Source organism: Giraffa tippelskirchi, chromosome 9 (genome assembly GCF_054371585.1).
Source record: "Giraffa tippelskirchi isolate mGirTip1 chromosome 9, T2T-mGirTip1v1.2.pri, whole genome shotgun sequence".
Classification (NCBI taxonomy): domain Eukaryota; kingdom Metazoa; phylum Chordata; class Mammalia; order Artiodactyla; family Giraffidae; genus Giraffa; species Giraffa tippelskirchi.
Window position 1 is genome coordinate 130,453,266 of NC_137283.1, and position 26,291 is coordinate 130,479,556.

Here is a 26,291-nt window from a genome sequence, read left to right on the forward strand (position 1 = left end):
GAGTCAGTGATGCCATCCAACCATCTCATCCTCTGTCGTCCCCTTCTCCTCCCGCCTTCAATCTTTCCCAGCATCAGGGTCTTTTCAAATGAGTCAGTTCTTCACATCGGGTAGCCAAAGTATTGGAGCTTCAGCTTCAACAACATACAACAGGTAAGAATGATTTGTTTTTATTCTAATGATCTTCCAATATAACCATGTTGTAATTGGGAAATGGAACTCCATATATACCAATGTTTTTGAAAACTGATTCCTTCCTTTTCCTCTTTTCCCCTCATAATCATTAGTTTTCTACTTCTCCATAATCTTTCTGTGTTGCCTGTTTTGATTAGAAACTGCAACGGGGCATATGGTGTAGCTGCAAACAAAAAAGACTTCATAGGCAACCTATTGGGCACTCTACAAATATTTATTGAATTCCTACTAGGTGCCAGACTCTAAGCACTGCGATGAACAAAGTAGTCAAGAAGATGCGTTAAAAACAGAAGGTGATGTCAAAGAGATCTGAGGAGGAGTCACATGCTGGAGCTACTGAAGTTGACAATTCACCCACCTTTGTCAGGTGATGTCTTGTGATTCAAACCAGTCTTATTTATCTGGCTTTTTCTAGAGTCAGAAAAGATTGAGATCCAGGAGAAATCCTTAGCACAGAGCCCACTGTGGGTGGCATGCCAGTCTCACAGGCCTGGGGGCCAGCAGTAGATGGAGGCTGAATGGACTGGTAGATCAATGCTTTTCTTATTCTTTCATTACACTTGCATATAATGATCAAGCCTGATTAAACTTATCTCATGATGGATTTGTATGTCTCCAGTAGTTTCTAAAAGCACCTGTGGAGTGGGAGTATTTCAGGCAGTTTCTTTGCCATCAAAGACCTTACAACATAGTTAAAACAGAAAAGGTATCAGAAGTTAAACAGAGAACAATAATTAACAACTTTTGGTTAAAAGTTAAAGTGCAAAACAACAGAACACAGTGGAGTCAGGTGGAGTAATCAGAAAAAAGAGATTTGAACTGGAATTTGACATGTGAACAGAATTTTGTTGGGGAAAAAGAAATGAAATCTGCTAGGGAATAAAAGTATGAACAAAAGCAATGGTTTTCAGGTGTGGCTGCACTTTGAAAACAACTGTCTATTTTTTTTAAATATCAATGCCTAGGTCCACCAGCAGAACTTCTATTCTTATTTTAATCGTATGGAAAATTAAGGTAAAGAATAATAGCATGGCACAGGTATATGTGATTGAGTTCAGAGTGTGTGTGTGTGTGTGTGTGTGTGTGTTTGCAGTCTGAGGAACAATCACGAAATTTCACGCTTCTAATATTCATGCAGGTTAATAGCATTAGCAAGTTCTTTATCAATCTTTGCTTTAATAATAATCAGGTTAAGAAAAAGAATAATTACAAAAGCAAACAATATTCAAAACAGATAATTCAAAAGTGGAATGCTCTTGTGATGTTAGATTAAGGAAAAGAAATTGGTTCTGAGATGGGAAATGAAGGAGAAAGAGTAATAGGAAGATAAACACAAGTCATGAGAGGATAAATATTTGTGCTTCTTTGTAAACAAAAGGCAAGGGACAATTAGAACCAGTTGCAAAATGTGTATAATAAATAAATAATCTGTGCATTCTCTCTCTTGTAGGCAGATTAGTTGATGCTAGTTGAAGGACAGACTGTGGCTATGAATCTGGAGAACATTTGTGCATCTCTGAGGACAGTTGGTGGGCTGGTATGTTCATTTAGTAGCAAAATAGGTAATAACCTTCCCACAAAGAAAATATTCAACCTAAAATCTTAGGAACAGAGACAAAACAAAAACAGTAGTATTCCTCTGTAAAAATTAATCTACTTCATCATGTACCTGGTGGCCTTTATGTCACATTCTAGGATTTAATTCATTCTATTTTTTTTTTCAAATAAATTTATTTATTTTAGTTGGGGGCTAATTACTTTACAATATTGTAGTAGTTTTTGCCATACATTGACATGAATCAGCCATGGGTTTACATGTGTTCCCCTTCCTGGACCCCCCTCCCACCTCCCTCCCCATCCCATCCCTCTGGGCCATCCCATTGCCCCAGCCCTGAGCATTTGTCTCATGCATGGAACCTGGAATGGTGTTCTGTTTTGTGAAACATTCTAGGATTTAATGGCCACAATTTCAATAATGATTCATTTAGGACATATTTCACCCAGGGCATGAAACAAGGAGCTGCAAAGAACAATGGCCTTTGAACAGCTAGCACTGGTGGTTAAATGGAAGGTCCCACTAGTCAGAGAAGTCTCCAGGACCAGGAGGATGAGAAAGGAGAGAACAAGAAAATAATAATTTTTTTCCATTTTGCTCAGACCAAATGTGTTTAACTTTGAAACTCGCAAAAATATTACAGATTAATCTGTCACAAACCATTCTATCAATTAGTAATCTAAGGCTTTTGTCAGATATTTAATACTCAAATAATCAGAAAGAATTTTCTAATTTCTTAATTTTATTTTGTGTGTTAGTGGTGAAATTAATTTACACACAATTTATTTAAGATTCAGTTCAGTTCAGTAGCTTGGTCATGTCTGACTCTTTGCGGCCCTATGAATCGCAGCACACCAGGCCTCCCTGTCCATCACCAACTCCTGGAGTTTACCCAAACTCATGTCCATCAAGTTGGTGATGCCATCCAGCCATCTCATCCTCTGTTGTCCCCTTCTCCTCCTGCCCCCAATCCTTCCCAGCATCAGGGTCTTTTCCAATGAGTCAACTCTTCGCATGAGGTGGCCAAAGTATTGGAGTTTCAGCTTCAACATCAGTCCTTCCAATGAACACTCAGGACTGATCTCCTTTAGGATGGACTGATTGGATCTCCTTGCAGTCCAAGGGACTCTCAAGAGTCTTCTCCAGAACCACAGTTCAAAAGCATCAATTCTTCAACGCTCAGCTTTCTTCATCGTCCAACTCTGACATCCATACATGAGTACTGGAAAAACCATAGCTTTGACTAGATGGGCCTTTATTGGCAACATAATGTCTCTGTTTTTTAATATGCTCTCTAGGTTGGTCATAGCTTTTCTTCCAAGGAGCAAGCATCTTTTAATTTCATGGCATCATTCAACATCTGCAGTGATTTTGGAGTCCAAAAAAATAAAGTCTGCTACTGTTTCCACTGTTTCCTCATCTATTTGCCATGAAGTGATGTGACCAGATGCCATGCTCTTAGTTTTCTGAATGCTGATTTTTAAGCCAAACTTTCACTCTCCTCTTTCACTTTCATCAAGAGGCTTTTTAGTTCTTGTTCACTTTCTGCCATAAGAATGTTGTGATCTGCATATTGAGGTTATTGATATTTCTTCCTGCAATCTTGATTCCAGCTTGTGTTTCATCCAGCCCAGCATTTCTCATGATGTACTCTGCATATAAGTTAAATAAGCAGGGTGACAATATACAGCCTTGATGTACTCCTTTTCCTATTTGGAACCAGTCTATTTTTCCATGTCCAGTTCTAACTGTTGCTTCCTGACCTGTATACAGATTTCTCAAGAGGCAGGTCAGGTGGTCTGGTGTTTCTTTCTGTTTAACAATTTTCCAGTTTGTTGTATTCCACACAGTCAAAGGCTTTGGCATAGTCAATAAAGCAGAAGTAGATGTTTTCTGGAACTCTCTTGCTTTTTTGATGATACAATGGATGTTGGCAATTTGATCTCTGGTTCTTCTGCCTTTTCTAAATCCAGCCTGAACATCTGGAATTTCACAGTTCATGTACTGTTGAAGCCTGGCTGGGAAAATTTTGAGCATTACTTTACCAGCGTGTGAGATGAGTGGAACTGTGCATTCTTTGGCATTGCCTTTCTTTGAGATTGGAATGAAAACTGACCTTTTCCAGTCCTGTGGCCACTGCTGAGTTTTCCAGATTTGCTGGCATATTGAGTGCAGCACATTCACAGCATTATCTTTTAGGATTTGAAATAGCTCAACTGAAATTCCATCACCTCCACTACCTTTGTTCACAGTGATGCTTCCTAAGGCCCACTTGACTTCGCATTCCAGGATGCCTGGCTCTAGGTGAGTGATCACACCATTGTGATTATCTGGATTGTGAAGATCTTTTTTTGTATAGTTTTTCTGTGTATTCTTGCCACCTTTTCTTAATATCTTCTGCTTGCGTTAGGTCCATACCATTACTGTCCTTTATTGTGCCCATCTTTGCAGGAAATATTCTCTTGGTATCTCTAATTTTCTTGAAGAGATCTCTAGTCTTTCCCATTCTATAGTTTTCCTCTATTTCTTTGCATTGATCACTGAAGAAGGCTTTCTTATCTCTCCTTTTTATTCTTTGGAAGTCTGCATTCAAATGGGTATATCTTTCCTTTTCTCCTTTGCCTTTCACTTCTCTTCTTTTCACAGCTATTTGTAAGGCCTCCTCAGACAACCATTTTGCCTTTTTGCATTTCTTTTTCTTGGGGATGGTCTTGATGCCTGCCTCCTATAAAATGTCATCAACCTCCATCAATAGTTCTTCAGGCACTCTGTCTATCAGATGTAATCCTTTGAATCTCTCTCTCACTTCCACTGTATAATCATAAAGGATTTGATTTAGGTCATATCTGAATGATCTAGTTGTTTTCCCTACTTTCTTCAATTTCAGTATGAATTCAGCAATACGGATTTCTGATCTGAGCCACAGTCAGCTCCTGGTCTTGTTGTTGCTGACTGTATAGAGATTCTCCTTCTTTGGCTGCAAAGAATATAATCAATCTGATTTCGGTGTTGACCATCTGGTGATGTCCATGTGAAGTCTTCTCTTGAGTTGTTGAAAGAGAGTGTTTTCTACGACCAGTGTGTTCTCTTGGGAAAACTCTGTTAGCCTTTGCCCTGCTTCATTCTATACTCCAAGGCCAAATTTGCCTGTTACTCCAGGTATTTCTTGACTTCTTGCTTTTGCCTTCCAGTCCCTGATAATGAAAAGGACATTTTTGGGGAGTGTTAGTTCTAGAAGGTCTTGCAGGTCTTCATAGAACCATTCAACTTCAGTGTCTTCAGTGTTACTGGTCGGGGCATAGACTTGGATTACTGTGATACTGAATGGTTTGCCTTGGAAACAGAGATGCTCTGTCATTTTTGAGACTCCATCCAAGTACTGCATTTCAGAGTCTTTTGTTGACTATGATTGATACTCCATTTCTTCTAAGGGGTTCTTGCCCACAATAGTAGATATAATGGTCATCTGAGTTAAATTCATCCATTCTAGTCCATTTTAGTTCACTGATTCCTAAAATGTCGATGTTCACTTTTGCCATCTCCTGTTTGACCACTTCCAATTTGCCTTGATTCATGGACCTAACATTCCAGGTTCCTATGCAATATTGCTCTTTACAGCATCAGACTTTACTTCCATCACCAGCCACATCCACAGCTGGGTGTTGTTTTTACTTTGTCTGTTTATTCTTTCTGGAGTTATTTCTCCACTGATCTCCAATAGCATATTTGGCACGTACTGCCCTGGGGAGTTCATCTTTCTGTTTCCTATCTTTTTGCCTTTTCATACTGTTCACGGGGTTCTCAAGGCAAGAATACTGAAGTGGTTTGCCATTCCCTATTCCAGTGGACCACGTTTTTTTTTCAAAACTCTTCACCATGACCCGTCCATCTTGGGTGGCCCTACATGGCATGGCTCATAGTTTCATTGAGTTAGACAAGGCTGTGGGCCCTGTGATCAGATTGGTTAGTTTTCTGTGATTGTGGTTTTCAGTCTGTCTGCCCTCTGATGGAGAAGGATAAGAGGCTTATGGAAGCTCCCTGATGGGAGAGACTGACTGAGGGGGAAATTGGGTCTTACACTAGAGTAGCTCAGAAATTTTCTACTTGATGGTGAAATGATTTCTCTAAGTGCTCAGACACCAAAACAGCAGCCTCATTCATTACATGAATTGATAAATGTGCTCATATGGCAATGTACTTGGAGTTCAGTCCTAGAATATAAATTACTTAAAATGTCTCTTCAATGCCCAAAGTTGTATCTTATGAGAATAATCTGTTAGAGGAGAATTTTCCCTGCTTACCTGGCAATCTATGAATGAGCATTGAAAATAGTATCAAAACTTAAATATCAATAGTGTAACCTGTCTTTGACACAGATATTGACATATTCATGTGTAACTCAGGCATTCTGTGAAACTAATTAGCTTCTACCAGGTATGTAGCTCAATTCTGAGGGGAGGGTGGCAGGGGGGATTATTGGCTGGTAACTTTGAAAATACAAAGATGAAGCAGGGATAATAATGACCACAAACTTTTCACATTCATTATAACATTTGATTGCTTTTATTCATGGAATTAAACTGATCAACATGTAATAGCATAAATTCAGGCTACTCAATCGGTATTAAGAGTAGCCTTTTAATGAAGAAACGTCCCATAGCCCGAGGAAAATTTGAAGTCATGAGCTTCTTCCAAATTGTTAAAAATAATCCTCCTGTGAAAATAGAAACATTTATGTCTCCAGTTAATAAAACTATAAATACAACTTTTAAATCTAAAAATATACAAAATAAGATAAAAATTCTAATTACATGATTTGTAATATATTAGTAACACTGTCTGACCATTAGGCTTGTCAAAGGATACAGGGAAATGCATTGTGTTGGACAATCTAACAGCATAAAAGAAGAGCTATTTTCCTCGTGCTCGCTTTGGCACCATATATAATAAATGAAGAGCTGTTTTCCTTATTTGAGAATGAGATGTATTCAAAAAATTCTCACAGAATGTAATAGCCACAATATTTTATGAATAAGCACAAATTGTTGAGACCCATCATAACTCCTTTCTTACTCTTGTTTGCATAGTTTTGTTTCTAGAGTGAACCTTTTCCTGCAAGGAAGGAGACCTGGTTGCTGTCCAACTGTCACTAAAACTAAGTGATATTTGCAACTTAGTTTCCCTGATCCTTAGGATTAATCCATGAAAAAATGGTCTGGAACTGAAGAGACTCCACAGTTCTAATTCTAAACGATTGAGATTTAAATATGTAAGATTCACTAGTTCATCAAAACTTTCGTATTTTCAATGCAGGTAATATTAGATAGTGAAGAAAAATGAAACCCTCAAAAAATGAATTTAAACAAGCTGTAGTTTAAGTTTGCTTCAGCTACTTAAAAAGTATATCATTTTGGACATGTTATTTAATGTCAAATGAACTTTTTCCTCAAAAATGTAAATGATGCTATGAATTTCATACTGTACCTAAGGACAATAAATAAAATGATGAATGAAGACAAGAAGCTTAATATCCATTATTTAATTGATGCTCAAAAACTTTATATAACTGTCTCTCTGCACCCAGTCTTCCTACTTCCACCCCAACCATCTCTGTTTCTTATTATATTCTCTGTCTTGGTGTATGAGCACACTTTACACAGGGGAGAATGACACAACAATAATGAAGAGCCAGATTTTCACAGACTAGCAATTTTGAATCCTAAGCAAGAACCCAGAATATTTTTGGAGTAGCAATAAGAATTTGAAGAAGAAACAAGTAAAGTATCTATTTTAGAACTGTCACTATTGCAGAAGCTACATGATATGTGAGGTCCTGGAAGGGTAGTTTTCAGTAACGTAATTATATTCAATATATCTATAATATAGCTGGTACTCAATCATTCCTGTTGAATGAATCATTAAATATATTTAGTTCTTAAATAACTTTGGTCCATTTAGGCTTCATGGATAGTATAACTCATAATCATACCTGTCCTTTTATTTATTTTTGGAAGGAGTTTTACTGTAGTCATCAATGCTTTTTCCCGTCTGCTGAAGTTACTCATGAGAACATTACGATCCTGATCTGTGAGTAGCCTGTGTGGGAAACCCACCAGGAGTTCTGCTGAACTTTCAAAGTATGGGCAATATAATACCGCCTCAACAAATTCTATGGTCAGTAGAAAGTCCATGGTGAAGTCTTGTTCAGTTTCAGAAGAATAGAATGATCTAAAGGAGGGTACAAAGTTAGCTGCATGAGTTACAAACTACTTCATTTAAATGCAAATTAAATTCTAAATGTGTCTTTTCTCCCATGTTCCTTAGGAATTTTATGCTATTTATTAAACAGTTGACTGAACCGAACCTACAATTTTATTATATTGTAATTAATCCTCATACTACCTTCTACATTGTGTTGGCTGAAGAATCTAAGTGAAAGTGAAGTTACTCAATAATGTCCGAGTCTTTGCTACCCCATGGACTGTAGCCTACCAGGCTCCTTCGTCCGTGGGATTTTCCAGGCAAGGGTACTGGAATGGGTTGCCATTTCCTTCTCCAGGGGATCTTCCCCACCCAGCGGGTGAACCCAGGTCTCCTGCATTACAGGCAGACGTTTTACCATCTGAGCCACCAGGGAGGAATCTATTACATAGCAACAGAGATGGCAAAACTTTGAATCACAATTTAAAAAAATTGTAGCATCTTAACCAACTCTTACTTCCACTAGATTTACTCTTGGTGCTTTCTCATTGTGTTTCTCCTATATCTAATTTCTGTGCCACTAATGTCTAATGTCACTTGTTTTCCACAAACATAGTCCAGGGACTGGATACTATGAGCCAGTATAACAAATAGAAGGTTATCTAATAGCAATTTCTGAAAATTCTTCAACAACGTACATAATTGACTCATGTTTATTGTGTGTATATGCTTATATAATTGCTCCTAATTCATAAGAAATAAGAAATGGACTAGAAATTTGCCACAGTAATCAAATCACCATCTTGAATAGGACATAACAGGGCCCAAGGCCAGGGGACAAACAAACAACAGATGGTTTCTCTTGAGTTCATCTAATTTAAAGACTTAAATGGCATGCTCAATTCTCTCTTGCAGAGAACAATCATAAAAGCTGAATAAAATATTAAAAACACATTCTATGGTGTCAGAATGGACAAAATACTGAGAAATCTTGAGTTCAAAATTTAAGAAAAAAGGTATGATCATCTGAAAATTTACATGTTGAAGGTCATACTAAAGAGGAAGAGGGACTAGAGTGCAGATTTTTTCTCTCTCTCTTCTCCATGTGAAGACACAGATGCCATGATGCAAGAAGGCAATCATCCGCAAGCCAGATAGAAGGCCCACAGCTAAAGTTGACCATGCTGGAACCCTAGTTCTGAACTTGCAGCATCCAGAATTGTGAGAAAATAAATTTCTGTGATGTAAACCACCTAATTTATAGTATTTGGTGATGGCAGCCCAAGTTCCTAATAAGAAAGGAAGACTCAAGGCAATGAATGATTTTTAGAGGTATTGCTCTAATGTTGACATGATGAGAAGAGTCTTTGATACCATTGTGGAGCTGAGAGAAGAAACATCACAGTTAGTGACAAACTATTAATAAATATGACTCTACACACACACACACAAACATACAACAAAATACCAAGCCATTGAAGATCACTGGATAGGTTTTTTTTTTTTTTAAATCAGAAAAAGAATTAAATAGTAAAGGAAAAAAATTGAGAAATTGGTCTATACTGAAAAATTTTCAAATTAAGGAGACACCATTGAAAGAATGAACTGACAAGTATAAACTAATAAAAGCTACATTCAAGGTATATAACTGACGTGTGACTCTTAGATGAACTGCCAATAAAAATGGAAAAACTATTTCCTGATATTCTGGAAAATATGAGCAATGAACATTTGAGGCAACCAAAACTTAAACATTATGTTTTACTATGCCAGAAAAAAACAACAGAGTTTAATTACATCACATAAAGCAATTCTCTTACACATCACTGAACTTTGGTTTTGCCACATCAATGGCAGCTTGATGGGTTGCCCACATCTTAAAGATCGCTGTGTCCTCATCTGTGTCATACTGAGGAATACCTCTGGTAGTGGAAACTATCTTTCTGGACAGCAGATACTGTAGAATGAATAAGATTCATGTCAATAAAGATTTTAATACATTTAATTACCAGTATCATGAATTCCTGAAAAAGAACATTGTGACATACTCATCTAGCTGATTGTTTAGAAATGAAATTTATTTTCAGAATAGATTTTAACACTTAAAAGATGTCATTTAACTTTGTTTGCTTTGTAGAAAGATTTATGCTGTTCTGTTTGCAGAGGCAAACATAATTTGGTGATTATTACATGAATTCTATTGAAAAAATGTTTTTATAAATACAATTATGCCAATTGGCTATTAACTATTAGGATCACTTCAGGATACTAAGTAGAATGATTAGACGGGGAAGGGACAAAGCTCTAACATAATTTCAAATGCATATAAATGTGAAGTTTAGTCTATTTTTAATTCATAAATCCCAACAGAAGAACTTCATTCAGTGTTTTCATTCATTCCATTCATTAAAATATCATTGCATTCTTTTACCTTATAAAACCTGTTGGCTATATCCATTGCTTCTGGATAGGCCGCATGGCATTCCTCAACTGAATAACAGAAGTTAGATCTGTACTCCTCTCGAGGTAGTAACTCTACCTCATATGGCAAATTCCCCAAAAACTCAGATTCAATTGCAGCAAGGAAATACATAATAACCACATAGTAGCTAATGCCGGTAAAAAAATAAGATGGAGGTATCTGGAGTCATTAACTGTCTATACAAAGTAGGAGTTAACCAAATGACTAACCCTTAATCTATATAATTTATCTTATATAGATAAATAGATATATAGGCCTACTCCTCAGCCAGGCTTTAGTCACAGGCATGAATCCACACCTTCTGTTAATGAAGCACATCCTTCCACATTCCTGCTTGACAATAAGAGAACTATTTTGATTGTTAATCTAGATGTCAAGGAGAAGCCAGACAGTAGTGATACAAAACATAAGGGAGAAGACACAACTGATAGGTATTTCAAGGAATATTTTTAAGCCTTTTGATGACAAGTCATTTTCTCATGAAACCCAGTGCACTAGTTGACCTCATTCCACTTATTTCTACTTTTAGCCTTAATTTTCACCTTTGAGTGGATGGTTCTCAGTATAAATTTTACCTTGAACTAGAAGAATTTTGTTCATTGCCAAGTACAACTTTTATTTTGAAATGTACATTTATAAATTCACTTTTCCAAAATCTTGTAACTAATGAAGATATATTTCTGCATAAACCAATCAGAAGGAGCAGATATGTTAGGTGTCCCCTACAGTGAAATTGGTCTTTAAGGCATGAAATGTCCTGCAATTAAAAATAATAAATCATTATTAAGTTCTTGTTGTTTTTTCAAATTAGGGATTTAGGAAGGAAAACTTAAATGATTAAGGAAATGAATTGAGAGAGAAAGATGAATGTTTAGACTTTCTATTACTAGCTTTGTGATAAAAAGCAAATTACTCAACCTCTCTCAGCTTCTGCTTGATTATCTGTATTATGAGAATATTAATTTAAGATCATGGCAAGGGTTGAATTAAATCTCTCTAAATGGCTAAAGTGAGGTTCTGGAATGTGTAAGTGTGAAATAAATAGTAGCTAGTTGTAGAAGGAAATAGAAGTGGGTGGAATATGCAATAGAAAATTTGAAATACTAGGTACTTGAAAGTATCATTGTCTTCTTTAGTATCTATCTAAAATGAACAATGGCTTCCCAGGTGGTGCAGTGGTAAAGGATCCGCCTGCCAATGCAGGAGATGGCAAGAGATGGGGGTTCAATCCCTGGGTCAGGAAGAACCCCTGGAGTAGGAAATGGAAATCCGTTCCTGTATTCTTGCTTGGACAGAGAAGCCTGGTGGGCTACAGTCCATGAAGTCTCAAAGAGTTGGACACGACTGAGCACATGCCCACATCTCTGACACAAAATGACAATGTACTGTACATCATTAATTTAGACATCACCATAGCAGAGTTATCATTCATTTTTTTTTTTATTGATCATCTCCTGGGAGATTGCACAGAAAATTGTATATGTTTACAAAGGAAATATCGAGTTTCAACGCAATTTAGCCTACCCCATAGAAAAGCAGGGTTAGCAAGCCCCACAGCCACAGATCAGTAAAGAAGCATGGTGAAATATAACACTTACCTCCCCAGCCACTGTTGATAGATATACAGCTGGAGACCCCAGACTCATAAGCACACAGTGAACTATTGGGAGGCTCTGAAAATCTATCTATGGAGTAAACAGAGTAGGTGAAAAGAGTTGAACCTTGAATAGAAAGTCATAAGAGAGGAAAAGATTCATATGCTCCCCTCCAAAGAGTAAGAAGAGGGTTATTCCTGCTAATGATATGGTCTATTCATATGAATAGCATTTCATTCACTTTGAGAGCTCAAAGCTTCTCAGACATCCCAGCCTGTACAGACCCTTTCTTGCATATTTTTCTGGTTTTTTATTTTTCTTTATTATTTTCTTTATACCATATTTATTATCTTTACCAACTCCTTCTTGACTAAGCTGGACTTGCAGAGTGTTTCACAAGGCAGTCTCTGTGGGTCTTTCTTTTCTTCCTAAATCAATCAAGACTTCATTGCAATAATTCAAATGTGCAGAAGTTTTTTTTTCTATATGAAGGCACCACATTCTAGTCCTTGTTTCATTCTAGTCTCCATCTAGTAACATCCAAAGAAGACAATTTAAAAAAGAATTTCATGAGAATGGGAAGCTGATTCAGTTCCAGAATCTCAGTAACAAGATAATTGATTGAAGAAGTAGTGAGAGCAAAATACAGATGGAGAAATTCACCCCAACTGAGGCAGAAAGAGAGAAGCTTTCTCCCTTTCTCAGAGAGGATGCTGAGTTTTGAGCATCACACTTGACTCCCCATCCTACTTGTTTAAGTGCAGGAAGAGAGTGCTGCATTCTGGACCAGTTCCTCCCTGGTTTCAGCCCGTTTTTTCTGCCTGAACCTAACAACTAACAGGAAAGAGACTGTGCAGTGAGGGCCATGTTTTATTACTCTTTCCACTATATTTATGAGGCAAAGCCCAGGCTTTTAAGGGAAAATATGGTCCTTACCTTAGTTTGTGTGAAACCTCATCCTGGATTTCATAGCTAAAAGACATTTTGTCTTATTTCCTTTAATAATCTCACCCCATGAAACAGATATTTATAGTGTCACATTTATCTGAGAAGCCTGTCAGGCTTTAAAAAAAATGAGATTTTTTTCATCTAGAAGGGGACATTTCTTCTTCAAAGAATAAGCTTTTTCAGTTTACAGGAATTCATTTTGAAAGCTGCAGGAATTTATTTTTAAGCCAGGAAGTCTATAAAATGTAAAGCAAAGGTGTGACAAATAACTTTACTAATCAAAAGAAGTATTTGATTAGGTAATATGAAAGCCTGAATACTTAAAGATAAATGATTTTATTGACTCCATTGGTTATATTGACTGAATGCATGAGCATTCAGACAGTAACACTTAAATAGATTAGCTGTAATGCCACTCCTAGCATCAAAGAAAGAGACAAGCAGTTTTCCTTGGGAATAATTCAAACGTACATACCTGTTTTAAATAGCTTTCCATAAAATAAAGTCAGTGCCCAAAATACATTGCCTGTATTGTTTTTTCCAAATGAAGCAAAATATTTGTTTGATTCTGTTATAAGGATCTTATATATTCTTAGTCAGTCCATATATTTCCAGGGATCAACAATTATCTTGTTATTCTGCACTGGAAATTCTGCTATGTCTCCATCAGTTTGGTCCCCAAAGTGGGGGTAGTTGTCATTTTCATTGGTAGTTGACCCTGGATCTGGGGCCAATCCCACAGAAAAAAAGCTCAGGAGGAGAAAAGTGGGGATCATCAAAGAAGACCACATCCTTTCACTGTCTGTTGTACTCAAGCATTAAGTCTCAAACAAAAGAAGTTATATAGCAGATGGGAGGTAGTCCTTGGGCCAACTAGAGAATGATGAATATCTGAGCAGGTAATACACTGACCAATAAGAACCTGAATTAATGAGCAAATAAATGAGCATCTGCCAACATAGATTTAGTAATTAAAACTGTCAGTCTATTGCAAAACACTTCAAATAAATTGTTTGCACAGATAATTTTTTGCCAATAGGCAATTATTTCCTGTGGTTTAAAATTACCTAAACATTGCCAGTTTTTCTAAAACATTGTATTAAATTTAACCCAAATGCTTTCATTTTTTTCCAGTTTTATTGAGAAACAGTTGGCATACGTCATTGCCTAAATTTAAGCATACAGCATTATAGTTTGATTTACACATATTATAAAATGATTATCACAATAGTTTCAGCTATCCTCCCACCTAAATACAATAAAAAAGAAAAGAAAGAGAAAACGATTTTCTTGTGATGAGAATTGTTAGGATTTACTGTCTTCACAATTTTTTAATATATTACACAGCAGTGTTAGCTATAGTTATCTTGTACATTACATCCCTAGCACTTATCTTTTATCTGGAAGTTTGTACTTTGTGACCAGTTTCCTTCTGTTCTCTATCCTCCCAACCACCTCTTCTGGTAACCACAAGTATGAGCTCTTTTTCTACAGTCAGTCAGTTCAGTTGCTGTCATGTCCAACTCTTTCCAGCCCCATGAACTGCAGCACACCAGGTTTCCATGTCCATCACCAACTCCTGGAGCTTGCTCAAGCTCATGTCCATTGAGTTGGTAATGCTATCCAATAATCTCATCCTCTGTTGTCCCCTTCTCCTCCTGCCCTCAATCTTTCCCAGCATCAAGGTCTTTTCTAATGAGTTGGCTCTTTGCATCAGGTGGCCAAAATACTGGTGTTTCAGCTTCAGCATCAGTCCTTCTGATAATATTGAGGATTGATTTTCTTTAGGATTGACTGTTTGGATCTCCTTACAGTCCATGGGACTCTCAAGAGTCTTCTCCAACGCCACAGTTCAAAAACATCAATTCTTTGGTGTTCAGCCTTCTTTATGGTCCAACTCTCATATCCGTACATGACTACTGGAAAAACCATAGCTTTGACTATACAGATCTTTGTACATCAATAGTAACTTTAATAGTTGCTAAAATAAAACTAGGCTTCCCTGGTGACTCAGATGGTAAATATAAATAGTCTGCCTGTGATGTGGGAGACCCAGATTCGATCCCTGAGTCAGAAAGATCCCCTGGAGAAGGGAAGGGCTACCCACACCAGTATTCTTGCCTGGAGAATCCCATGGAAAGAGGAGCCTGGTGGGCTATATCCATGGGGTCACAAAGAGTCAGACACGACTGAGTAACTAACACACACACACAAAATAAACTAAAAATGGAAAACAATCCAGAAGTTGTTGAACAGGTGAGTGGATAAATTAGAGTGTATAGTTTATCATAATGGAACTCTAGTCAATCATAAAAAGGAACAAATTATTGATTCAGCAAACAAAAATGACTCAAGTGCATTTTGTTAAACAATAAAAAGGCAAGAGCTACATGGGGTGTGATTCTCTTCATATGACATTATGGAAAAGACAAAAATATGGGAGGAAAACCACATCTGTCATTGCCAGTAACTGGGTCTGGAGAAGAGGTTGAGTACCAAAGGCTAGTAGGAAGGGGTAAATATTTCTGTGATAGAATTGATGTATGTGATACTATGGTGCTGGGGACACATGTGTGCATGCTCAGCCATGTCTGACTCTTTGCAATCCTCTGGACTATAGCCCGCCAGGCTCCTCTGTCCATGGATTTTCCAGGTAAGAATACTGAAGTGGGCTGCTGTGTCCTCCTCCAGGGGATCTTCCCGACCCAGGGATCAAACCTGAATTTCCTGTGTCTCCGGCACTGCAGGTAGATTCTTTACCACTTGAGCCATCGGGGAATGTGCTGGGGACATGACTCTATGCATTTGTCAAAATCCATAAATCTGTATATGGGAAAGAGTGGATTTCACTGTGTGCAAATTCTATAAAATTTTGATAGGATATACTATAAGAAGATGAAATATGGACTGTAACAAATCTATCTGTATGTCACAAACACTGAAAGGTGTGAGATTGAAAAGAGATTGTCTGAATAACTTTGTAAAACAAAATTTTGCCTAAATAAGTAAAACTAAAGAAAATAAGGCCTCCCCTAGGCTACATATGACAAAAACGCTGAGGTCTTCAGTCAAGAGTTCACAATGTGAAAATCATTCAAGTTCTTTGGAGGAGACTGTATCAATATCATTGGAGTCTAACACTAGGAGAATGTAAAAAGAAAATGAAAGCACTCCGTGGACTGTCTCACCAATTGTTAGTTGTCAAGAAACTTTGGATGATTTAGCAGACAACTTCCAGGCTTCCCTGGTGGCTCAGAGGGTAAAGTGTCTACCTGCAATGTGGCAGATCTGGGTTCGATCCCTGGGTCAGGAAGATCCCCTGGAGAAGGAAATGGCAACCCACTCCAGTATTCTTGCCTGGAAAATCCCATGGACAGAGAAGCCTGGTAGGCTACAGTCCATGGATCGCAAAGAGTCGGACATGACTAAGCAACTTCACTTTCACTTTTGATTGTATAAATTATTGACATTAGGAAAAGACCCTTAAACTCAGTGACAAATAACTGGTATACATCAGATCTCTATTTCGGGAGGTCATCCTAAAATTTTGGAAAGTTCTACCACCTCAAAAGTATACAATATATATTTGATTAAGATTTGCCAAAAATGAAAAGAAAGCCTATGAAAGTTTGAAGGGTTGTGTTAATAGAAGATGAATAATTTTGAAAAAAGAAACCAGTAGTCTCCTGTTTTAAATAGGCCAGAGAGAAATGTCGTACTCTTATTAACTGATCATTAAGGAAATAAGAATGCATCAGAATATCTTAGTTTAATCATACTAGCCTGTGGGTTCAAGCTGTTTACTTGCCCAGGTTTTGACTTCCTTTGGAGACTCCTCTGTGGGGACAGAAGTTCCATCTTAAGAGCATGAATGTACAGCCATGTTTGCTTATCTGTTGTAAATATATATATCAGTTCTGTGTTTAAAATAAAGTTTTAATTTGTTTTGTTTGGCTTGATTAATGTGAACCAAGTATGTAAGTGCCATCAATGTTGGACATAAAAGCAAAGTACACTTTATGTTCATGAAAAGGAACAGCAGATCCTGGGCAAGGACTGAGGAATTTTTACCTGAGGGTCACTTCCTCTGTGGTCAATGTCACTTCCATCCATGGCTTTTTAAATGCTTCCATCTGTTCAATTTTCCAGTAATGGAGCAAAAATTTATTGAGTGTCTACATTATGAGCTAGGTATTGTGTAAGGGTCTAGGAACAAAAAATTGAAAAAGACATAGCTTGTTCAATGGTGGTGCTATGTCCAGTTTAAGAAAGTAGATAAATGAACAAGGCTCATGTTGTAAATGCTTACATACTTGTGAGTTTGGAGTCTTCTGAGAACACAGAGTAAAAACATTTAGCAGGAAAGGAAAGGCAAGAACTAATTCCCAATTTATAGCTATACAAACTTGAAAGGAAGGGGGTCCTTGCTGAGGGTTCTCCTCTTGCCTAGGGTTGGATGCTAATGTCATGTTGTACAGAGGGAAGGAAGGGTGAAAGACTTCCAGAGAGATAGAGAGAAATGTCACACAAAGAAAAATGATCTATATCCATATTCAGCTAAGCACTCATGTAGTTGAAAATAAGCAATTTCTGAGCCTAACTCTTTTTTAAAATTGAAGTATAGTTGATTTACATTGTTTTGTTAATTACTTCTGTATAGCAATGTGATTCAGTTATACATATACACATATGCATATATATATTCTTTTGCATTATGGTTTATCACTGGATATTGAATATGGTTCTTTCTGTGCTGTACAGTAGGACCTTGTTGTTTATCCATTCTATACGTAAAAGCGTACATCTGCTGACTTCAAACTCCTGCTCCATCTCTCCCCTAAACACTTCTCTTTGGAAACCACCAGTTTGTTCTCTATGTCCGTGATTCTGCTTCTATTTCATAGCTAGGTTCATTTGTGTGATACTTTAGATTCCATGTATAGGTGACATTGTATGATATTTGTTTTTCTCAGACTCATTTAACTTGGTGTGATAATCTCTAGGTGCATCCATGTTGCTTTAAATAGCATTATTTCATTCTTTTGTATGACTGAGTAGTATCCTATAGTATATATGTACTAAATCTTCTTTATCCATTCCTCTGTCAATTGACATTTGAGTTGTTTCCATGTATTGACTATTGTGAATAGTGCTGCTATGAACATAGGGGCGCATATATCTTTTTGAATTGTAGCCTTGGCCCAGCAGCAGGACTGCTGGATTATATGGTGACTCTATTTTCAGTGTCCTGAGGAACCTCAATACTGTTTTCCACAATGGATAAGCCTAGCTCTTAATCCCATTAAGGAGAAATGATCTGTTGTACATTAAATATTCACTTAATTTTCTATAAATGCCACTATGAGGTAATTCAAGAGAGGGTTGCTGCAATATTATGTTGAGTGATGGGGTTTTTATAATGTTCAAAAAAAGAAATCACTGATAGAAAAGTCATTAATGGCATTTTTACTTCTAGTATAAACATATATAATATACATATATATGTATATGGGTCTGCATTTACAGCTCTCATATTTCAATGGTTTTACTTAAATAAGTGGTGCGATTTGCTTCAACATTGACATACTAAAATGCATTTTTATATTTCTTTTGATTTCTTTTCCATGTTTCCTGAGTCTAGAGAGTAATTATCTCTCTATATAAAATATTTTTGCACTTTCTTTTTTAAAAGGATTTCTTTACTTATTTATTTTACTTTTTGGCTGTGATGGGTCTTTGTTGCTGGCATGTGGGCTTTCTCTAGTTGCAGCTGGTGGCAGCTACTCTTCATTGTTGTGTGCGGGCTTCTCAGTGTAGTGACTTCTCTTGTTGGGGAGCACAGGCTCTAGGTCTGCAGCCTTCAACAGTTGTAGCACATGGGCTCAGTAGTTAGGGTTCCTGGGTTCTAAACTAGGGGCTCAGCTGTTGTGGGGCATGGGCTTAGTTGCTCCCTGGCATGTGGAATCTTCCTGGACCAGGGATTGAACTGGTGCCCTATGCGTTGCAAGGCTGATTCTTGGTCCAGGCTTCCACTACATCACCAGGGAAGCCCCCTGTACTTTAAATACGAGCTTAGTTTTCCAAAAGTATAATGACCTCATGTTTCAAAGGAAAAAAATGTGCATACTTCTATTCAGAATTGTATATTTTTATCATGTTGGAAAATGATGTCACTAAAGGCAATGCTTCCCACGATATTTCATTTGTTAGGAAACTACTCACTTACCAGGCTTAATTAGTAGTTTTCACAGTTATGTCACTTGACTTACAAGAGCATTTATCTAACTATTTCAATATAATTTCTTTAATAGTGTGTCCAGCATTTTCAAATCCAGGAATTGCAGGTAGAGTCCTTTTCATGGTGCATTTATCTCTCTGATACTTCTTCTGTCCTCACTTCTCTCTAACCTAGCCAGGAAAGGTTCTCTGATTTTAAAGGCTCATGTGGTTAGACTTGACCAACAAGTCAGTATAATCTACCCATCTGAATGTCTGTACACTTAATTCCATCTGTAACCTTAATTTCTGTATCATATGAGGTAATATATCCACAGGTTTTATAGATTAGGGTGTGGCCCACTTCCTGGACCCTAACGCACAACCTCAGGTGTCTTGCTTAGGAGGCTACAAATATAAAAATGCCACCTATGACTTAAGGTACCTTTGAAATTGAAATAGGATTTTCATCAGAGAATTCTGATTCAGACCTTCTCTGCAAACTTCCCAAATGTCTGGCCACAATTGTCAGAGAAGAATAAGGGCTTCTTCTCTTCCACATTACAAAAATTACATGTTTACTTCTTGTGGTGATCAAACCCAGAACTCTCCTAACAAAAGAATCAAGGAGATGTAGTTCCCATGCCAGTTTAAGGGATAAAGATGATGATGAATCAACAAAATGCAACATGTTTGTACAGTCCATATATTTGTCAGTTCAGCATATGTAACATCCTCCTATGTTTTCAAATACCTATAAAAACAGCATCATGATCAAACATGATGGCACCAACCCTCTTACAAAAGAATTAGGTTCTTCCACTCTCCAGAAGGTGGGAAATCCACGTTTTATCATTCAGTCTCTATAACCATCTTTGGTTGGTTAAAGATCGCTCCCCTTCCAGTTCAATAAAATTCCTCCTTTGACATTCTGTAACACAACTACTAGTATTTCAGGTCAAACTTGCAAAAAATAATAGGAGACAGAACAGGGGGGAAACCAATTAAAATACAAAAATATATAAATAATCAAACAAGGAAAATATGCCTAGTTTCTATAGTAGCATTATTGAAACTGGTCATGGGAAAGTTAAAATTTGCTTTTTCCATACTCATTCAAATTCTGGTCTTAGTTGTATAACTGGGGGAATAACTCAACCTTGTATTCTTGAAGTGTCTGTACTGTAGTAGTATTGGCTTGCAGAACTCTCCTATTAAATATTGTCACCAGTTTTAAAAGTACTAAAAATGTACCTAGATAGTCACCTGGAAAACAGATACATTTCTCCTCATTTCTTATAGCAGCAATTCTAACTCCCCCGGAGAATGAATACCTAGGAAATACAACAATATACTTTTTTTGGTGATTAAGAAATATGAGTCCAAAATGACTGAACAGCAGTACTTCTTTTGGTTCAATAGAGCTTGATACCTATGGCATTTAAATCAACAGAGCACAAAACTGAAGGCATGAGAAGAGAAAAATGTATATGCGTAGCCCATTAGAGGAGAAGTTAAGTGGTTAAGTTAAAAGTTAATCACATCCATTCTCTACCACTTGGTTCACAGGCTGAGAATTCTGATGAGAGAAAAGTCACCACTTAATAAAATTGATTTATATTATATAACGTGCTGCCTAGGATATCACCTTAACTGTATGAGATAAGGTTTAAACAGGTTATAAGCTCTTTCACAGTTATATCATGTTTGTTTCTTCTGCTGAAGACAGTGAATCCCTTGGATATTTACCAGTAAAATAAACACCTTTATCAGAAACAATGCAATGTGAACTGTTACAACAATAATTAGGGCATTCCACAAATCTACAAAGATGGTACTGGCATAAGATTTAAACTGGGGAAAGCAAATGCACAGAATATGGTTCTATTTTCAATGAGTATAAACTTCTGCACCTTCTATGATGGAAGGAAGCTACTGTAATTCACTGGTTAGCAGGAACTGGTGATAGTGTGAGGGTGTAGTACCCTGTTAGGGGCTTAGAAATGTCTGCTTATTTTCTGGTTGAGCATTCAGCAGACCACCTTACCTGCCTCCTGAGAAATCTGTATGCAGGTCATAACAGACTTGGATGCATATCAGACCTGTACTCAGATCATACCAGACCACCTTACCGGTCTCCTGAGAAATCTCTATGCAGGTCAAGAAGCAACAGTTAGAACCGGACATGGAACAACAGACTGGTTCCAAATTGGGAAAGGAGTATGTCAAGGCTATATATTGTCACCCTGCTTATTTAACTTCTATGCAGAGTACATCATGTGAAATGCTGGGCTGGATGAAGCACATTCTAGAGTCAAGATTGCTGGGAGAAATATCAATAACCTCAAATACACAGACGATATCACCCTTATGGCAGAAAGTGAAGAGGATCTAAAGAGACTCTTGATGAAAGGGAAAGAGGAGAGTGAAAAAGCTGGCTTAAAACTCAACATTCAAAAAACTAAGATCATGGCATCTAGTCCCATCACTTCATGGCAAATAGATGGGGAAACAATGGAAACAGTGGTAAACTTTATTTTCTTGGGCTCCAAAATCACTGCAGATGATGATTGCAGCCATGAAACTAAAAGACTTGTGCTCCTTGGAAGAAAAGCTATGACCAACCTAGACAGCATATCAAAAAGCAGAGATATTACATTGCTGACAAAGGTCCATCTAGTCAAAGTTATGGTTTTTCCAGGAGTCATGTATGGGTGTGAAAGTTGGACTATAAAGAAAGCTGAGCACTGAAGAATTGATGCTTTTGAACTGTGGTGTTGGAGAAGACTCTTGAGAGTCCCTTGGACTGCAAGGAGATCCAACCAGTCCATCCTAAAGGAGATATTCCTTGGAATATTCATTGGAAGGACTGATGTTGAAGCTGAAACTCCAATACTTTGGCCACCTTATGCAAAGAACCAACTCATTGGAAAAAGACCCTAATGCTGGGAAAGATTCAAGGCAGGTTGAGAAGGGGATGACAGTGGAGGAGATGGTTGGATGGCATCACTGACTCACCAGACATGAGTTTGAGCAAGTTCTAGGACCTGGTGAAGGATAGCCTGGCGTGCTGCAGTCTGTGGGGTAGCAAAGAGTCGGATATGACTGAGCATTGAAGTGAACTGATTCAGCAGAAGAAATATTCAGATCAGCTTTGGTTAGAGGAAAATTAAGTTGTTGAAATGTTTGCATGATATCCCCCAAGTTATCTTCACCACACATGTCCTTTTTAAGTCTCTGACTACTGACATTGAGGTAGTGTAGATCTGTACCTATGGCCATCTAAGCAAAGTGAAGAAGCAGATGCATTATTTAAAGTTCTTCCCACTGGAATATTCACCGCCCCCCCCCCCATTTTCTATCAGGTCCATACTTGAAGATTGTGGGAGTCTATTTCCAGTTTTTGCCAGTGTAACATGCAAAACTAACAGATATTCAGGCAATGTGGAGAGATTTTTTTCCCTTTCTCTTTCTACATCAATCTGAAATGAGAGACTCTCCATGACTTCAGAGGTGTGGACTGGAGGAGAAATAGACATGTGGCAGGAAAAGATGTTTCTAACTTCTTTCCTATGGTGATTTCCCATTATGACTAAATGACTTTAGAGGAAAAAGAGACGTATTATGATTATCACTAGGATAACCCAGGTATATTTGCCAACAAAATGTACACATTCAATTTCATAGGAAAAATTTTCCCACTTCTTCTCACCTTATAACTAGCCATCTCCACTAATTCATCCTCAACGTTTCAATAGTGTGCTTCATGCAAACAACCTTAATTGTTTCAAATAAGATTGAATTAAAAGTAATTGTGGTATTAATTTGCTGTGATCGCTCAGACTGATCATTTAATATATAAATATATAAATCAGTTCATAGTCCCTTTTTGTATATGTATTTGTGTATATATATTATATATATAATATATATACACACATATATATATATAATCTGAAGGTAAATAAAGGATATAAAATAAACATAGTACAACTTCCTGGATTGTGAATATTCTTTAATATATACCAAGGTTTATACTGTTCTAATGTACATTCAATAATACCATATTCACATTTTGCTACTACAAAGTGTTGCAAAAAATCATCTTTCATGTTTCATTTCTGTATACCAACAACAAAAGATCAGAAAGAGATATTAACAAAACAATCCCATTTACCATCACATTAAAAAGAATAAAATATCAAGGAGGTTAAGGGCTTCCCTGGTGGCTCAGTGGTAAAGAATCCACTTGCAATTCAGAAGGTACAGGAGACTTGGGTTTGATCTCTGGGTTGGGAAGATTCCCTGGAGGAGGGCATGGCAACCCACTCCAGTATTCTTGCCTGGAAAATCCCATGGACGGAGGTGCCGGACAACTACCGTCCATGGGGTTGCAAAGAGTTGGACACAACTGAAGCAACTTAGCACACACACAAAAGACTCATACTCTGAAAACTAAAAAAAGCCGATAAAAGAAACTGAAGATGACACAAACAGATGGAAAGATATATGGTGTTCTTAGATTAGAAGAGTCAATATTGTCAAAATAACTATACTATCCAAGGCAATCTACAGATCCAAAGCAGTACCTGTGGAAATACTCAAGGCATTTTCCCACAGAACTAGAATAATCCTAAAACATATATGGAACCAAAAAAGATCTCAAATAACCAAAGCAACCTTAAGAAAGGAGAACAATGTGCCCCCTGTTTTCAAAATATATGACAAAGCTACAGTAGACAAAACAGTATGGTACTGGCCCCAAAACAGATACAGAGATTGACGAAACAGACTAGAACATCCACAAATAAATCCACACTCATATGTCACTTAATTTATGATAAAAGAGGCAAGAATATACAATGGGGAAAGACAGCCTCTTCAAAAAATGGTGTTTGAAAAACTGAAGGGCTACATGCAAAAGGATAAAACTCCACAAAAGTGTACACTATGTAACTATGTCAAAAATAAAAAGAAAGTTTATGATAGTTTGAAGAGTTATGTTAACAGAAGATGAAACTTTTTCTGTTCCATCTGTAGTATAATTTTGTAAAATAACTTCAGAGGGAAAAAAAATACTCTGTCTTATATTCCTAATAAGATCAGAGAAATACTCCTATTAATCTATCTTAAAACTTGATTCATCAGAATGACCCAAGCCCCTAAGCCTAAACAGTTAATGATTCAAGCACCTAAGCCCAAACAGTTGATTTGTCCTGTACAGATTTTATTGAGTAATCTGGCTTCTTCAGTAGATTCCTCTGCAGGGGCAAATACCATGTTTTGAAAGCATGAGTGTACAGCCAAGTTGGCATCTCTATTGTAAATAAATAAAATTGTTCCTTCTTTTAAATGAGCTTATCTTGGACTTAGTTAATGTAAATGAATTGCTGGAGTTCTGACAATGTTGGGCACAGGAACAAAGTTAATGTTCTGTGTCTACATGTCTACAAAGATGAATTCAAGATCCTCAATAAGATGAACTAGTTGAGAAGGCCCTTCATTTCTAAAACATGTTATAAATGCTTCTTATTTATTAGGTTTTCCAATAAGTCAGCTGACATTTTTTGATTAAGAATGGGAGAAAATACTTGCAAATGAAACAATGGACAAAGGATTAATCTCCAAAATATACAAACAGCTCATGAATGCATGCTAAGTCACTTCAGTCATGTCTGACTCTTTGTGACCCTATGAACTGTAGCCCACCAGGCTCATTGGTCCATGGGATTCTCCAGGCAAGAACACTAGAGTGGGTTGCCATGCCCTCCTCCAGGAGATCTTCCCAACTCAGGGATCAAAACCAGGTCTCCTGTGGCTTCTGCACTGCAGGTGGCTTCTTTACCCTAGGCCACTGGGGAAGCCCCCAAACAACTATAGAGTTCAATAAAAAAAAAAAAAAACCAAACAACCCAGTCACGAAATAGGTGGAAGGCCTAAACATTTCTCCTAAGAAGACATACAGATGGCCAAGAGGCACATGAAATGCTCAACGTCACTAATTATTAGAGAAATACAAATCAAAACTACAATGAGGTATCACCTCACACTGATCAGAATGGCCATCATCAAAAAAATCTACCTAGACTAAATGCTTGAGAGGGTGTGGAGAAAAGGGAACCCTCATGCACTGTTGGTGGGAAGGTAAGTTGACACAGCCACTGTGGAGAGAAGTATGGAGGTTCCTTAACAAGCTAAAAATAGAACTACCATATGGGCCAGCAAACTCACAGTGGGCACATACTCTGAGAAAACCATAACTCAAAAGGAAACATGTACCCCGATGTTCATTGTAACTCTGTTTACAATAGTCAGGACATGGAAACAACCTAAATGTCCAATGACATTTGAATGAAGAAAGAAGATGTGGTACATATATACAAAGAAATATTACTTAGCATAAAAAGTAACAAAATTAGGTCATTTGTAGAGATGTAGTTGGACCTAGAGTCTGTCAAACAGAGTAAAGTAAGTCAGAAAGAGAAAAACAAATATCATATATTAATGAAAATATGTGGAACCTAGAAAAATGGTACAGATGAAACCATTTCCAGGGCAGGAATAGAGATGCAGATGTAGAGAATGGATACATGGACACGGGGGCAGGGAGAAGGGGAGGATGGGATAAATTGGGAGATTGGGATTGACATATATATACTGCCATGTGTAAAATAGATAGCTAATGGGAACTTGCTATAAAACACAGGGAGCTCAGCTTGGCGCTCTATTGTGATTACATGTGTGGGATGGAGTGGGGTGGGATGGAGATCTAAGAAGGAGGGGATATATGTACCCATACAGCTGATTCACCTCATGGTACAGCAGAGACTAACACAGCATTAGAAAGCAATTATACTCCAATGAAAAATAAAGTAGGAAACAAAAAAAACAAAGGATGCAGGCATTGTGCTAGACACTAGGACCATAAAATTGAAAACGACATTGTTCCTGCTACTTGGAGCTCAGTCTGTGTAGAAATAGTAATAAGCGGATAAGTGACCATAGCTTATACAATGAAAACTATCATTAAGTACAGAGTACCATGATAATGTAGAGGGAAACACAGCTGTAAAGGAGAGTCAGGCAGTATTTCTTATAT

General features: G+C 37.3%; 1 protein-coding gene across 5 annotated transcripts in view; it reads right to left on the reverse strand.

Annotated features, from left to right (window-relative positions):
• Nucleotides 1-6,282: 6,282 nt before the first annotated feature.
• The window catches only part of LOC145520251 (protein LEG1 homolog), a 33,112-nt gene continuing 13,103 nt past the window's right edge, over nucleotides 6,283-26,291 (reverse strand). For 3 of the 5 annotated variants that reach the window (XR_014064343.1, XM_081526216.1, XM_081526217.1), the window contains 4 exons: nucleotides 12,032-12,118; nucleotides 9,772-9,908; nucleotides 7,740-7,978; nucleotides 6,291-6,464 (listed from right to left, as the gene is read on the reverse strand). Coding sequence is in view for 2 of the 5 variants with exons in the window: in XM_081526216.1 (XP_081382342.1) it covers nucleotides 6,361-6,464; nucleotides 7,740-7,978; nucleotides 9,772-9,908; nucleotides 12,032-12,118 (567 nt within the window). In the remaining 3 variants the exon portion in view is untranslated. Of the gene's footprint in view, nucleotides 6,465-7,739; nucleotides 7,979-9,771; nucleotides 9,909-11,008; nucleotides 11,191-12,031; nucleotides 12,119-26,291 lie in introns of all 5 variants that reach the window. The other 2 variants (XR_014064342.1, XR_014064341.1) reach the window with 2 other exon arrangements.